The sequence below is a fragment of the Centroberyx affinis genome, unplaced genomic scaffold, assembly GCF_046629955.1.
Source record: "Centroberyx affinis isolate AG114_WGS23_722 - 3 ecotype Tasmania unplaced genomic scaffold, CSIRO-AGI_Caff_v1 ptg007007l_1, whole genome shotgun sequence".
NCBI lineage: Eukaryota > Metazoa > Chordata > Actinopteri > Beryciformes > Berycidae > Centroberyx > Centroberyx affinis.
In genome coordinates this window covers 40,001-55,361 of record NW_027283549.1, presented here as the reverse complement: position 1 = coordinate 55,361, position 15,361 = coordinate 40,001, and the positions used below count along the sequence as shown (strand labels likewise).

The window sequence follows — 15,361 nt, the reverse complement described above, 5'->3', positions numbered from 1 at the left end:
ATTCATACACACATTCTCTCTTTCTCTCTCCCTCTCACACACTCAAATTGACACAAACACACAAAAACCACATTCATACAAACACATTCTCCCGTTCTCTCCCTTTCTCTCTGTCTCTCTCTCTCTCTCTCACACACACACACACACACACACACACACACACACACTCCGAGCCCAGTGTGTGAGAAGAGGAGGAAGGATGGAAATAGTTGGCAGTTATTTTTACAGTGGCTGTTTACAGTCGGCGGTCAGGACTTTATTCTCTGACGCACATCTTGAAACAACATCCTCACTTCCTGTCTGACGAGGCGGCGGACGAATGAAACGCTTTAAATCCCAACGTCACCTTTGCATTTTATATTTTACATTTTATATTTTACATTTTATATTCTAGACATTTAGATGGAGCTTTTGTCACATTTCAGCTTCTGAGACTGATATGTAGGAGGTGTGTGTGTGTGTGTGGTTGAAGCAGGTGTGTGTGGTGGTGTGTGTAGCTGAAGCAGGTCTGTGTTGTAGTGTGTATGGTTGAATAAGTGTGTGTAGTTGTGTGTATGGTTGAATAAGTGTGTGTAGTTGTGTGTATGGTTGAATAAGTGTGTGTAGTTGTGTGTATGGTTGAATAAGTGTGTGTAGTTGTGTGTATGGTTGAATAAGTGTGTGTAGTTGTGTGTATGGTTGAATAATTGTGTGTTGTAGTGTGTATGGTTGAATAGATGTGTAATAGTTTGTGTATGGTTGAATAGGTGTGTGTTGCAGTGTGTGTGTGTGTGTGTGTGTGTGTGTGTGTGTGTGTGTGTGTGACTGAGGCAGATGGATACACACCATGGCGATACACACCAGTCACTAAACTGGAAACCAGTCCTATCTTTGTCTGTGTGTGTGTGTGTAGTTGTGTGTGTGGTTGAAGCAGGTGTGTGTTGTTGTGTATGGTTAAATAGATGTGTGATAGTTTGTGTATGGTTGAATAGGTGTGTGTTGCAGTGTGTGTGTGTGTGTGTGTGTGAGTGAGGCAGATGGATACACACCATGGCGATACACACCAATCACTAAACTGGAAACCAGTCCTGTGTGTGTGTGTGTGTGTGTGTGTGTGTGTGTGTACGGTTGAATAAGTGTGTGTTGAAGTGTGTATGGTTGAATAGATGTGTGATACATTGTGTATGGTTGAATAGGTGTGTGTTGCAGTGTGTGTGTGTGTGTGTGTGTGTGTGTGTGTGTGTGTGTGTGTGAGGCAGATGGATACACACCATGCTGTTGTTTCCCAGGAGGCTGCTGCTGTAAATCCCATCAGGCGAGAAGCTGGAGAAAATGTGCTGACTGCAATACATCATGCTCAAGAGCTGGTGGGCTGCAGTACAGAGGGGGGTGGAGGAGTGTGTGTGTGTGTGTGTGTGTGTGTGTGTGTGTGTAGGGGGGGGGTTAGACTGGGTGGTGTGTCTTATGTCGTTCCCTCTGTCTTCAGTCAGCAGTGACGCTCCATCACTGCAACAAACACCACAACCACCACTGGTAAATAAAGGAAAATAAAGGAAAATAAAATAACAGTAAAATGTAGGACAGATGATTTTAAAGGTGCTTCATCTGTCAATCAGTATATTATCATCACATGAATTAATGACTGTAAACCAGTGAGTCCATGTTGGAGCTGATCGGTCTCCTCTGTCTCACTCCAGTAGTATTGTTAGTTCTAGTGTTTCTCCACATTAAGACTACATTTCCCATCAGCCCCTTTGCTTCCTGCCACCCCCCACCTCCCCCTCCCTGAAGAGGATCAACATGTTGGAAGTGATTTCTCCATCGTTGTTCAGGTCACTCTTTTTTTTTTTTTTTTTTTTTTTTATTATCATCATCATCATCAGATATACAAAATTATCCAAAAGCATAAATGTAACAGAACAGTATCAAAGAATAACAGACATATAAATATACAGAGTCAGGGGTTACAAACAAAGCTTGACACAAACAAATACAAAATGAAAATGGTGCAGTAAAAATTATATTAAGATGTTAAATTTGGAGCACAAATTTAAAGTTTTCACAGCTTTTCTCTTCCATGAGGTAGAAAATGTTCTAATGTAGGACTCTGCTTCCTTTTTTAAAGGTACAAAAAAAGGGTTTGTTTTTAACAGCTTACATTTATGGGTATAAAACTTGGCCAGCAATATGATGAGATTACACAGAAAAAAAATGTTTTTCTAATTCTTTCCTATAATTTGTAAAACCAAGCAAAACATCCTTCAAGCAAAGTACAAAAGCATCATAGATAGAGTCCAGAATAAAACAACAGATGCTTGTGAGAGTGTGATCACAAGACCAAAACAAATGGAAGACAGTCTCTGGGTGCAGGTTACATGAATGATTTCTCCATCTTTCCTTTCCCTCCTTCCACCATCTGCTGCCAGAAACTCTTTCAGCTTTATCTCCGTTTGCTCTGGAAGAACAGAACCTCTTCCTGTTTTGTGCCGTAAAGCGATCCAGCAGATTTCCCTCCAGATCCACCAGGTGAAGGAGAAACTATGGAGGATGCAGAGTAGAGGCTGGTAGAGGCTGACACTGAGGGTCTGCTTTGTTTTCAGTGATTATACTAATGTCTCAAAATGAATGTGGTTTTGGTTTATTGACGTCAAAATGCAGGGCCGGCCTCAAGGTTTTGGTGGCCCTAAACAAGAAATGTGTGGCCCTATAACCCTGAACATTACACATGCAAAGCTGATAAACAAATTTCCTCGCTTACAGCAGTCATCACATATGGAATGAAACTGTACAGCCCGCATCATATCAAAGCAATGAGCTGGGTAAAAGGTAGAACTGGTGGAGTGAAAGGGTCTAACCAGCTGATCTCAGTAATGCAACCCAGGAATAGACTTTTTATCAGGCATTCAAAAACTTGTTATAGTCTGAAAAATATTCCAAGCGTACTCACAGGGATACAATTGTTGACGACTGTCTTGTGCAGCACAGTGTAATCTATCAAGAGAAAAAAAAAATATCATGCGAGGTTAGATAGTTAATTGTAAGCCTGTGTGCTCTGATGTGTGTGTATAGAGCTCAAACCTGGGTAAGCTAAATGTCATATTCATAAGTATCATTCAGCAACAATATTATAGCCTGTTCATTATTATATTGATAACTGGAGAACTTGCTTTCCTGTATGATTTCACTGCAACAGTAGATCTATACACTCAGAGGATTCATATCCTTGAATTATGAGGCCCCATGATGGACCACAGACCTGTGGCCCTGTTTTTATGCTCATTCTGTCTATTTCCATGTGAAGATGCATTCTATGTAGGGCTGGGCGATATGGACCAAAAATCATATCTCTGTATTTTTAGGCTGAATGGCGATACACGATATATATCTCGGTATTTTCTACGAAGTGGGCTAAATGTTCAGTTGTAAGTAGGGCTGGGTGATATGGAAAAAATCAAATATCACAATATTTTTTACCAAATACCTCGATATCAATATTGCGACAATATTGTAGGGATGACTATTGGTATGTTCACAAAATATTTAACAATGAGATTTTTGATAAATAATCGTCAGTAATGTGGATATAATGACTAAGTGGGTAAAGGCAAATAATAGAACAGCTAGAACAGTCTGGTAAGTTCAGAAAATGACATCACTTTACTGTAATGGAGCCTTTAAAACCAGGAAAACACTTGTGCCATATCATGATATTACAATATCCACAATCTAAGACGATATCTAGTCTCATATCTCGATATCGATATAATATCGATATATTGCCCAGCCCTAATTCTATGTATTCTATTCTCCTCTTTATCTTATTTTCACTATTATTATCAAGTTTTATGTGAAGCACTTGGTGCATGGAATTTCTTTGTTGTAAAGCACTTTGAGCTGCATTTCTTGTATGAAAGGTGCTATACAAATAAAGTTTATTATTATTATTATTATTATTATTATAGTGTTCTATCTTCATGGAATAGTTTTCCCATTTAAACAGCAGGTGTTCAGAACAGAAGGGAAAAACAGACATTTATCCAGAAGAAAAAGTCATGGATTCCTTCTTGTTTTGTTTTGCTCTCAGATGCTGTTCTCTCTGCTGTCCTGACAGTGTGTGTGTGTGTGTGTGTGTGTGTGTGTGTGTGTGTGTGTGTGTGTGTGTTGCAGACGCGGCGGGCTGTCCCAGCGGCCCGGGCTACAGACCGCCCCCCCGCACCAGAGAGGTGCTCATCAACGGACAGACGGTCAAGCTGAAGTACTGCTTCACCTGCAAGATCTTCAGACCGCCTCGCACCTCACACTGCAGCCTGTGTGACAACTGTGTCGGTCAGCTGTGTGTGTGTGTGTGTGTGTGTGTGTGTGTGTGTGTGTGTGTGTGTGTGTCTGTCTGTGTGTGTGTGTGTGTGTGTGTGTGTGCCCTCTCTCTCTCTCTGTCTTTCTCTCCACTCTCCCTCTCCCCGTCGCTCTCTCTCTGTCTCTCTCCTTCTCTCAATTCAATTCAATTCAATTCAAATGAGCTTTATTGGCATTAAATACAACATTATCTGTTGCCAAAGCAAAACAGTGATAATCAAGAAAAAGTAGCAATAATAACAACAAAGATAATTGAACAATAGAAAGTTGCAATTATTCAATCACACACAAAGGAAAAAATTGAAAATATTTGGGTCAGTTGTCCTGTCTCAGGTTTTCACAGCATGTGATATAAACAGCAGCTGGAGGCTCACTCACGTTTTTCTCCAAGGAGATAAAGGAGTTTTTTGTCAGGAGGAAGTTTTTCGAAGTTACTCAGTTCTCTCTCTGTCTCTCTCTCTCTTTCTCTCCGCTCTCTCTCTCTCACTCGCCCTCTCTCTCTCTCTCTCTCCCTCTCTCTCTCTCCCCCCTGTGTGTGTATGTGTGTCTGTCTCTCCCTCTCTCTCTCTCTCTCTCTGTCTTTCTCTCCACTCTCCCTCTCCCTCTCTCTGTCTCTCTCCTTCTCTCCACTCTCCCTCTCCCCCTCTCTCTCTCTCTGTCTCTCTCCTTCTCTCTCTCTGTCTCTCTCTCTCTTTCTCTCCGCTCTCTCTCTCTTACTCGCCCTCTCTCTCTCTCTCTCTCCCTCTCTCTCTCTCCCCCCTGTGTGTGTATGTGTGTCTGTCTCTCCCTCTCTCTCTCTCTCTCTCTCTGTCTTTCTCTCCACTCTCCCTCTCCCTCTCTCTCTCTCTGTCTCTCTCTCTCTCTCTTTCTCTCCACTCTCTCTCTCTCACTCGCCCTCTCTCTCTCTCTCACTCTCTCTCTTCCCCCCGTGTGTGTGTGTGTGTGTGTGTGTGTCTGTCTCTCCCTCTCTCTCTCTCTGTCTTTCTCTCCACTCTCCCTCTCCCTCTCCCTCTCTCTCTCTGTCTCTCTCCTTCTCTCTCTCTGTCTCTCTCTCTCTCTCTCTCGCTCTCTCTCTCTCTTCCCCCCGTGTCTGTGTGTGTGTCTGTGTGTGTGTGTGTGTGTGTGTGTGTGTGTGTGTGTGCATTAGGATTACACAGATATACGGGCTGATATTGGCCTATATTAAAAATCAGATACCAGCCAGTCAGTGCCAGTCAGATATGATACAGTTTGTTTCATTATTTATTTCTGTATATAGTTATACACATACTGTATTTAGTGAATTCACTGATCATTGATCATTGATCAATACACTGGTTGTCTATGGGAAGCCCTTAAACTGAATTGAATGTAATCCATATTTTGACAATTTTAACCATTTTTTCCTGACAAGAAAACTTCTGGTTGTTTTGTTTATTTTCTGGTTTAAAGACAGAGATGAAGATTTTTAGTTTCAAGATTCTCTCTCTCTCTCAACTCAATTTTCAATTCAATTCAATTTGCTTTATTGGCATGAATGTCATAACAACAAAACTGCCAAAGCGTCTCAGGACAACCAACAAAAGGATCTAACAACAAAGTAAACAGTGGATACTCTCTCTCTCTCTCTCTCTCTCTCTCTCTCTCTCTCTGTCTTTCAATTAAATTAAATCAATTAAATCTCTCCCTGTGCTCTCCCTCTCTCTCCCTCTTTCTCTCCTTCCCTCTCTCTCTCTCTCTCCCTCCCCCGCCCCTTCCTCTCTCTCTCTGTCTCTCTCTCTCCCTCTCTCTCTGTGTGTGTCTCTCTCTCCCTCTCTCTCTCTGTCTCTCTCTGTCTCTGTGTGTGTCTCTCTCTCCCTCTCTCTCTCTCTCTCCCCCCCTCTCTCTCTCTCTCTCTCTCCCCCTCTCTCTCTCCCCCTCTCTCTCTCTCTCTGTCTTTCTCTCCCTCAGAGCGTTTTGACCACCACTGTCCCTGGGTGGGGAACTGTGTTGGACGGAGGAACTACCGTTTCTTCTACCTGTTCATCCTCTCGCTCTCCTTCCTCACCCTCTTCATCTTCGCCTTCGTCATCACCCACGTCATCCTCAGTGAGTAACGCTACACTGTTTTTTTTGGGTTTTCTTTTCACAAAACACTGATGCTGGTTCTGATACTTTAACACTTCTACACTGGTTCTTCTCGAGTCAAGAAACATGGCAGGAAGTTTCAGTTGTTGTGGAAGGACAAATTCAGCTTCCTCACTGAAAGTTTGTATTATATTTTCATTGTTATTTTCTACATTAAAAGTCACCAGAATGCAGGAAATAATCTCTCTGAATCTTAATATTTGTTGGCTTTAGTCTCCCTGTTTCTGGTTTCTGGAACCCTTTCTGTCTGCTGTAACTCTTCCTCCTCCTCTTCCTCCTCCTCATCTGTGTAATGGATGAGACGAGGCTCTGCCATCGATCGGCCCCGCCCCCCTCCTCCTCAGCCCCGCCCCCCTGCCTCTGATTGACAGCCTGTCAGGAGAGCTGCTGACTCTGCAGCCTCTGGGTTTGATGTGGAGGCTGCCGCTCCTGCTTCCTGTCACTGATCAATCAAACCCCAGAGCAAGGCATTCTGGGAAGAAGGCACAGTCCATAGGCTCTCCTGTACTGAGTGTGTCAGCATGTTCTCAACCTCCCCCCAAAAACAAAAGGTCCAAATAGTCCAACTTAAGCCAATTAAATTCAGCCAATCTACAGTTACATAAAGAACATAAGTTATATATGCTATAATGTCCAAGGAAATATTCATAATTTTCTGATCCTTCCACTAAATGAAAGTCCCCATGAAACACACACACACACACACACACACACACACACACACACACACACACACACACACACACACATACATAGAAAGATAAAGGTAAGATAGAGTTTAGGATTTCAGTTAAGTTTACTTCCTAGCTTGGCCTGTGACAATATGAAAATCTCACAGTACGAATATCTTGGCCAAAATTATCTCAATATACAATATTATCTAGATAATTATTAGTAAGATGAAAACCGTAGAAGCAGCACTGTAATATGCTTGAATTACTGAAAAAACAAACTTATCATATCAATCACAAGATATTCCTCTTTTTTTAAACACATTTTAATGTAAGACTGTAGAACATAGGGTATGTAAAATAGTTATGTAAAATATTGACTTTTTACGTTTGTTATTCAGCCTCCCAACAAGTCGTCGGTTATCACGGTGGTAATAAAAATTTGGGGCGGTGTGATTGCCGTTATTGTTTTTTAACCATGATATACTGTATAGTTATACCGGTTATTGTCCCATATATTCCTATCCTGTCCTGTGTGTCTCATGCTGCCTTTTGTTCAGAGGAGTTAGTTACAGTGTTGGACTAAACTCTCCTTCCAGTCCTTCCCAGTTAAACTCCTGGCCTGCAGATCCAAACAGTCAGGAAAGAGTCAGGAAAGAGTCAGGAAAGAGTCAGGAAAGAGACAGGCAAGAGTCTGGACACAGTCTGGAAACAGTCTGGACACAGTCTGGAAACAGTCAGGACACAGTCAGGAAAGAGTCAGGACACAGTCAGGAAAGAGTCAGGAAAGAGACAGGCAAGAGTCTGGACACAGTCTGGAAACAGTCTGGACACAGTCTGGAAACAGTCAGGACACAGTCAGGAAAGAGTCAGGACACAGTCAGGAAAGAGTCAGGAAAGAGACAGGCAAGAGTCTGGACACAGTCTGGAAACAGTCTGGACACAGTCTGGAAACAGTCAGGACACAGTCAGGAAAGAGTCAGGACACAGTCAGGAAAGAGTCAGGAAAGAGACAGGCAAGAGTCTGGACACAGTCTGGAAACAGTCTGGACACAGTCTGGAAAGAGTCAGGACACAGTCGGGACACAGTCGGGGAACAGTAAGGACAAAGTCTGGAAACAGTCTGGACAAAGTCTGGAAACAGTCGGGACACAGTCGGGACAAAGTCTGGAAACAGTCGGGACACAGTCGGGGAACAGTCGGGGAACAGTCGGGACACAGTCAGGGAACAGTTAGGACACAGTCTGGAAACAGTCTGGACAAAGTCTGGAAACAGTCGGGGAACAGTCAGGACACAGTCTGGAAACAGTCGGGACACAGTCTGGACACAGTCTGGACACAGTCTGGAAACAGTCGGGACACAGTCTGGAAACAGTCTGGACACAGTCGGGAAACAGTCGGGACACAGTCTGGACACAGTCTGGACACAGTCTGGAAACAGTCGGGACACAGTCTGGACACAGTCTGGACACAGTCTGGAAACAGTCGGGACACAGTCTGGAAACAGTCTGGACACAGTCTGGAAACAGTCTGGAAACAGTCTGGACACAGTCTGGAAACAGTCTGGAAACAGTCTGGACACAGTCGGGAAACAGTCTGGACAAAGTCTGGAAACAGTCGGGACACAGTCTGGAAACAGTCGGGACACAGTCTGGGAACAATAAGGACAAAGTCTGGAAACAGTCTGGACAAAGTCTGGAAACAGTCGGGACACAGTCAGGGAACAGTTAGGACACAGTCTGGAAACAGTCTGGACAAAGTCTGGAAACAGTCGGGGAACAGTCAGGACACAGTCTGGAAACAGTCGGGACACAGTCTGGACACAGTCTGGAAACAGTCGGGACACAGTCTGGAAACAGTCTGGACACAGTCGGGAAACAGTCGGGACACAGTCTGGACACAGTCTGGAAACAGTCGGGACACAGTCTGGAAACAGTCTGGACAAAGTCTGGAAACAGTCGGGGAACAGTCAGGACACAGTCTGGAAACAGTCGGGACACAGTCTGGACACAGTCTGGAAACAGTCGGGACACAGTCTGGAAACAGTCTGGACAAAGTCTGGAAACAGTCGGGGAACAGTCAGGACACAGTCTGGAAACAGTCGGGACACAGTCTGGACACAGTCTGGAAACAGTCTGGACACAGTCGGGAAACAGTCGGGAAACAGTCGGGACACAGTCTGGAAACAGTCTGGAAACAGTCTGGACACAGTCTGGAAACAGTCTAGAAACAGTCTGGACACAGTCTGGACACAGTCGGGACACAGTCTGGACACAATCTGGACACAGTCTGGAAACAGTCTGGACACAGTCTGGACACAGTCTGGAAACAGTCTGGACACAGTCTGGACACAGTCTGGAAACAGTCTGGACACAGTCTGGACACAGTCTGGACACAGTCTGGGAACAGTCTGGACACAGTCAGGGAACATCAGCCTGCAGCTGGTTCAGCTCCTCATGTCTAAACAGTGAACAGCCAGCAGACAGTCTGCTGAACTCGTGTTTTCCTCCAGACACTCAGCCTGTTGTCTGCTGCTCAGCCTGAGAGCTAGAGACAGAAGCAGCCTTCATTTAGAAGCTCTGCATTTAGAATACTGAGGAAACTGGGTCCTCGAGTTGTTGTTGTTGTCGTTGTTGTTTGTGCGGCGGGTGCTGGTGTTGGTGTCGTTGGCATTCGTATTGGTGTTGTCATTGTCGGTGTTGTGGTTGTTGTTATTTTTGTTTTTGTAGTTGTTGTGGTTGTTGGTGGTGTTGTTGATGTTGTGGTTGGTGTTGTGGGTGTTGTTGGTGTTGTGGTTCTTGGTGTTGTTGTTGTTGTCGGTGGTGGTGCTGTTGTTGTTGGTGTTGTGGTTGTTGGTGTTGTTGTTGTTGTATCGGTATAGGGGGGTTCAGTGTTTTTCACTTCAATTACATTTTTTAACTCAAGTCAAATAGTTTAAGGGGAATTTGGTTTGCAGTGGAAACACATGATGAGGTCTTGCAGCCAGAAGGCAGTAACTGGTATTTTGGGAGAAAATGAGATCTGTATATCAAATAAAAGCTGCTGAGGAGATTTATTTATCTATTTATTAGTGGAAGTGCCTCTTTATTTGTGTGTATTTATGTGATTAAATTATCATCATCAAAATATATTTACAACAGTTCATCTAACTTAGATACATTTTTTTGTTTTGGCTCTCCAGGACAATTCAAGTCGCACACTCTTCTCTTTTCTTTTAGTTTTGTGCTTTATTTATCCCAGCAAACGTTTTGGGCGGCATGGCCTTCGTCACGTGACGTCACCCTGCGGTCACAACCACACTCACACTGTCCCTTTGATTTCATGTTCTGCCCCAAATCTATTTTCATTTATTCCCTTGTCATTTCTACATTTTGCTTTTCCTCTCCTGTGTTTGAGTATCAAGTTTTGTTTCTCCAGTTCGTTCTGTTCCTGATGATTTGTCTTTGTTCCTGCAGAGTTGAGGTTTTTTTTTATAAATCACCTCATCTGAACCAACTGTCAGATTATCTTTTGTACGTAAAACTAAACTAAATTAACCCCAACACCTCTGTCTGTGTGTCCTGCAGGATCGAACCGGACCGGCTTCCTCAGCGCGCTCAAAGACAGTCCAGCCAGATATCCTTTCACTGTGGCTACAGCTGGTTAGAGAGCCAAGAGTTCACAGTTTCATTTTGACACATATAAAACAGTAAAACAGGAGGAAACGGAAAAAAACACAGTTTGTAAAGGTGAGATTTAAAAAAAAAAAAAAGTAATAGTTAAGTTTAACATATGTGGAAGTGAATAAGCATTAAAACCAACAGCTTGTCCCATTCATCTTCTTACTCAGTATCCAATGAAAGGATTGGATACTCTGATCCGCTGCACATGCTAACACCTTAGCATACAGTGTGTTAAGTAACTGTAGCTGATTAGCATTATCCTAAAAGTGAGAACTAGCTAATTGATGATGCATCTAAACCTGCCAGGCTTGTTTGGAGCAGTGATTCTCAACCTTTTTCATATCATGGACCCTTAATTTAATAATTAATAATTAATTAATATCCATTAGGGCCACAGTTGATGTGAATATGTCTCTCTGACCCACATCTGAGAATATTTTTATTGTGAGATATGATTTTGTCTGTCTGTATTGTAGGTAGAGAGATAACAGAGAAACTTTGATCAAAACAGTCTTTCTTCTACATTCTCTAATTGTGTTAACTTCTAGTAAATTAAATAATGGTGAAGCTTAATACTTCATCAAGGACCCCTGGTGGTCCCCGGACCCCACGTTGAGAACCAGTGGTTTAGAGGACTGAAGACTGAGATTTTGTTTTCAGAAGTTATGAATCTGCAGGCCATAGAATAAAAACCAATACCAACCTTGAATTACTAAAAGGTTTATCTTCATACTTTGGATAATGCTAATCACCTACGATTACTTAGCATACTGTATGCTAAAGTGTTAGCATGCTAAAGCACAGGACAGAGCTAACTACCAGAGACAGAAAGGATTTTGTTGCCAATCTTCTCATCAGATATTTGGTAAAAACTAACAAGAAGTCAGTGTAGCTGTTGGAAAGCTGGGAAGACTGAGAGACACCAGGCCTTTCATCACACACACACACACACACACACACTGTACACACAGATACACACACACACACACACACACACACACACACACACACAGACACACACACACACACACTGTACACACAGATACACAGGCAAGTAAATCCATATGTTAATGATCCATACTTTTCCCCATACCTGTCACTCGTACAGTCTGCTTTACATGCTGAACTGTCGGTTGCATATGTTTATGTAACCCCGTTTTTTTATGTTATGTTTTTAGTTTAGTTTTTTGTTTTATATTCTGTTTTCTTTGCTATGTCATATTACTGTTCTGCCACTGCAGTGACCCAGTTTCCCCACCAGGGATCAATAAAGGTTCATCCTGTCTTATGTATAGATGCACATATACAAATGTAACTTCACACACACACACACACACACACACACACACACACACACACACACACACACACACACACACACACACACACACACACTGACAGTCTTATTCTGTTAACCCTCTCATAGAGCTGAGGCACATAGTCAACTCCTGTGGATAAATTAGGGCACTGAATTCCCCTCATACATATTTTACTCTCTCTCTCTCTCTCTCTAAGTTAATAGTGTGTCATTGTGTTTCTATGCAGAGGGCTGTCTGTTAAATCAATGGCTTTGATGCAATCACCACTCCCTGGTCAATATGTCCCACAATGCACTGTCAAGGTCAAACTCGGCCCGGGGGGAGGGGGGCGGGGGGCGGTGGGGTCCTTTGATCACTTCCGGGTCTTGGAAAGTTTGGGAATTTCATTAAACAATTTATTAGAATCTGGAAAGATAATGATAATTCTGCCGATTTAGTTCCTCTATATAACTCCTCTCTTCCTCCTGTAACTATAGTCTGTAGCTCTTGGACCCACAGACAGTATTGTCTATAACTGTTGGACCCACAGACTGTATTGTCTATAACTGTTGGACCCACAGACTGTATTGTCTGTAGCTGTTGGACCCACAGACTGTATTGTCTATAACTGTTGGACCCACAGACTGTATTGTCTATAACTGTTGGACCCACAGACTGTATTGTCTGTAGCTGTTGGACCCACAGACAGTATTGTCTGTAGCTGTTGGACCCACAGACAGTATTGTCTCCAGTCAGCTGTCAGTTGAAGCTCTGCTGCCTCTTGCTGCAACAATGAGTCCAAATTGTTTGTCAGAATATTCCAGAAAAGTCGTTTGTGAAAACGATACAGAGAGCGACCGACGTATTTCTCTCCGCGGCCCGGAAAGCGGCGGCACCGACCGTCCGGAACCAGATCACTCCGCCAGGAACCGCCTTTCACCCCACAGCGGTCTGTGCTGCGGCAGAGAAAAATAGTTCTGTGATTTCCTGGAACTGAGTCTGTTTCCTCTCTCCTGTGGAGACACAAACGGCTTTTCTGGAATATTCTGACAAACAGTTTGGACTCATTGTTGCAGCAAGAGGCAGCGGAGCTTCAACTGACAGCTGACTGGAGACAATACTGTCTGTGGGTCCAACAACTACAGACAATACTGTCTGTGGGTCCAACAGCTATAGACAATACTCTCTGTGGGTCCAACAGCCATAGACAATACTCTCCAACAGCTACAGGAGGAAGAGAGGGATTATGTAGAGGAACAAAACCACCAAACTGATCCTTTAAGGTCTGGAACACTTGTTGAGTTTCTCCTTGACGCTGCTCTCCACCGTCCTGGAGGTGGTGGTGTGTTTCTTCTCCGTCTGGTCCATCGTCGGTCTGTCTGGGTTCCACACCTACCTGATCAGCTCCAACCAGACCACCAACGAGGACGTGAGTACCAGTCCCAACCTGGGGTCCGGGGGCAACCTAGGGGGTCCCACAGAGGGCTCCAGGCGGTCCCCAACAGAATGAGGACTACCGTATTTCCTCTAATATTGGCCCGGGCCTTTATTTCCCTCAGCTGCAGAGGGCACCAGGCCTTTATTGGAAGCAGGCTTATATTAGAGACAGGCCTTTATTTCTAATTCCCTCTGTTTGATAAGTATATTTGCTCATATTTTAGTATGAAGCCTCCTTGTTTTCTGATCTGCTTCTGTTGGGGTTCGTTAGGTATCCGTTTTTTTGTTACCGTGACGCATTACCGATAATTACGGTAATGGACGACGGCACGCTCCAGAGACTTCCGCAGGCCGAGCCGTCTTGTGGCATACCGCCATCTGGTGGCACTTGTATGTCACTACAAACTACAGTTACATTATATAACAGGCACCAGGAGTTTACCGGTATCCACCGTTGTTTTTTCCTTTGTTTTTTTCCCTGGCCTCTATTTGGGGCCGGCCTTTATTTGTTCGTGTCGACCACGGCCCCGGACATTATCGGAGACCCGGCTTTTAATTGACTACCGGCCACTATTAGAGGAAATACGGTATTTCATTTATACAAGCTGGGAATTGAACTCCGGTCTCCGGCATTGAAGTCAAACTTATCGTCCATCCAGCAGCCGACCACAACACCCTGACTGTCCCTGAGCTGCTTCACTGAGACTCTACTGCCTGGTTACAGTCCTGTCTCCTTCATGGAACCGTTTCCTGCTGGGAAAACTGAGATCTAACACTTTATGTGCCACCGACACGTGATTTGGTGTTAACAAGTCATGCTCATTTCATGCAGTAACTGGATTTTCCCTCTCTTTCTGTGTCTGTCTTGGTCTGGTCCTGGTTTGGTCCTGGTTTGGTCCTGGACTGTCCCTGGTCCTTGTCCTGGTCTGGTCTGGTCCTGGTCTTGTCCTGGTCTGTCCTGGTCTGGTCCTGGTTTGGTCCTGGTCCCCTCCTGCGCCTGGTCTGTCCCTGGACTGTCCCTGGTCCCCTCCTGCTCCTGGTCTGGTCCTGGTCTGTCCCTGGACTGTCCCTGGTCTGGTCTTGTCCTGGTTCTGGTCTGGTCTGGTCTATCCTGGTCTGGTTCTGGTCTGTCCTGGTCCAGATTAAAGGGTCCTGGTCCACCAAGCGAGGGAAGGATAACTACAACCCCTACAGCTATGGAAACATCCTGACCAACTGCTGTGCGGCTCTGTGCGGCCCGCTGCCTCCCAGGTCAGTAAGTCTCTGCTGCACTTCAGCATCTAAACCCTTCAACTTAAATTTCCCCCTTAAGTAGCTTCAAAGTTAGAAAAAACATCCACAGTGTCACATCCATATTCTGTATCTTCCACCAAATGGAAAAAAAATCTAGATGTCTTGTTTGTCATTTTCTACACATTTCCCTGTAATTCAGCCCGACATGTTTGGTGTCTTTGGAAACCTTGGGGTCTTGACTACAATTTCAAATAAAGTTCTGTGGGTTTGAATAAAGTTCGGCTGTGCAGCATGCGTGTAAAGCTGCTCTAGGCCACTTCGCACTTTGGCGACCCCAAGTGGCAGCGAGAGATACCTTTTTTGAATTTTTGAAAGTTTGAAGGACCTCGTTACCCAGAAATCCTGTAAGGTGATGTCTCTGTTCATCTGTCTCTCTCTCCTTATCTCTATTTTTTTTTTTCTCAGTCTATTTTTATTTTCCTCTCATTATCTCTTGTTCCACTGTTTGTCTCTTAATTTTCCTCTTCTCTTTCTTGCTCTCTTCTTCCCTTGTCAGCAGTCCTGTGTGTGAATTGTAGTTTCTGTGTTTAATGAGGAGAGGAGTCAGTTGAGATCTTCTTTG

General features: G+C 44.0%; 1 protein-coding gene across 1 annotated transcript in view; it reads left to right on the top strand.

Annotated features, from left to right (window-relative positions):
* LOC139639254 (palmitoyltransferase ZDHHC14-like) overlaps positions 1-15,361 on the top strand; it is a 30,294-nt gene that overhangs the window by 10,505 nt on the left and 4,428 nt on the right. Inside the window, exons 4-8 of the mRNA XM_071513331.1 lie at positions 4,147-4,305; positions 6,262-6,399; positions 10,676-10,724; positions 13,396-13,498; positions 14,648-14,757. Coding sequence (XP_071369432.1) covers positions 4,147-4,305; positions 6,262-6,399; positions 10,676-10,724; positions 13,396-13,498; positions 14,648-14,757 — 559 coding nt within the window. The remainder of the gene's footprint in view (positions 1-4,146; positions 4,306-6,261; positions 6,400-10,675; positions 10,725-13,395; positions 13,499-14,647; positions 14,758-15,361) is intronic.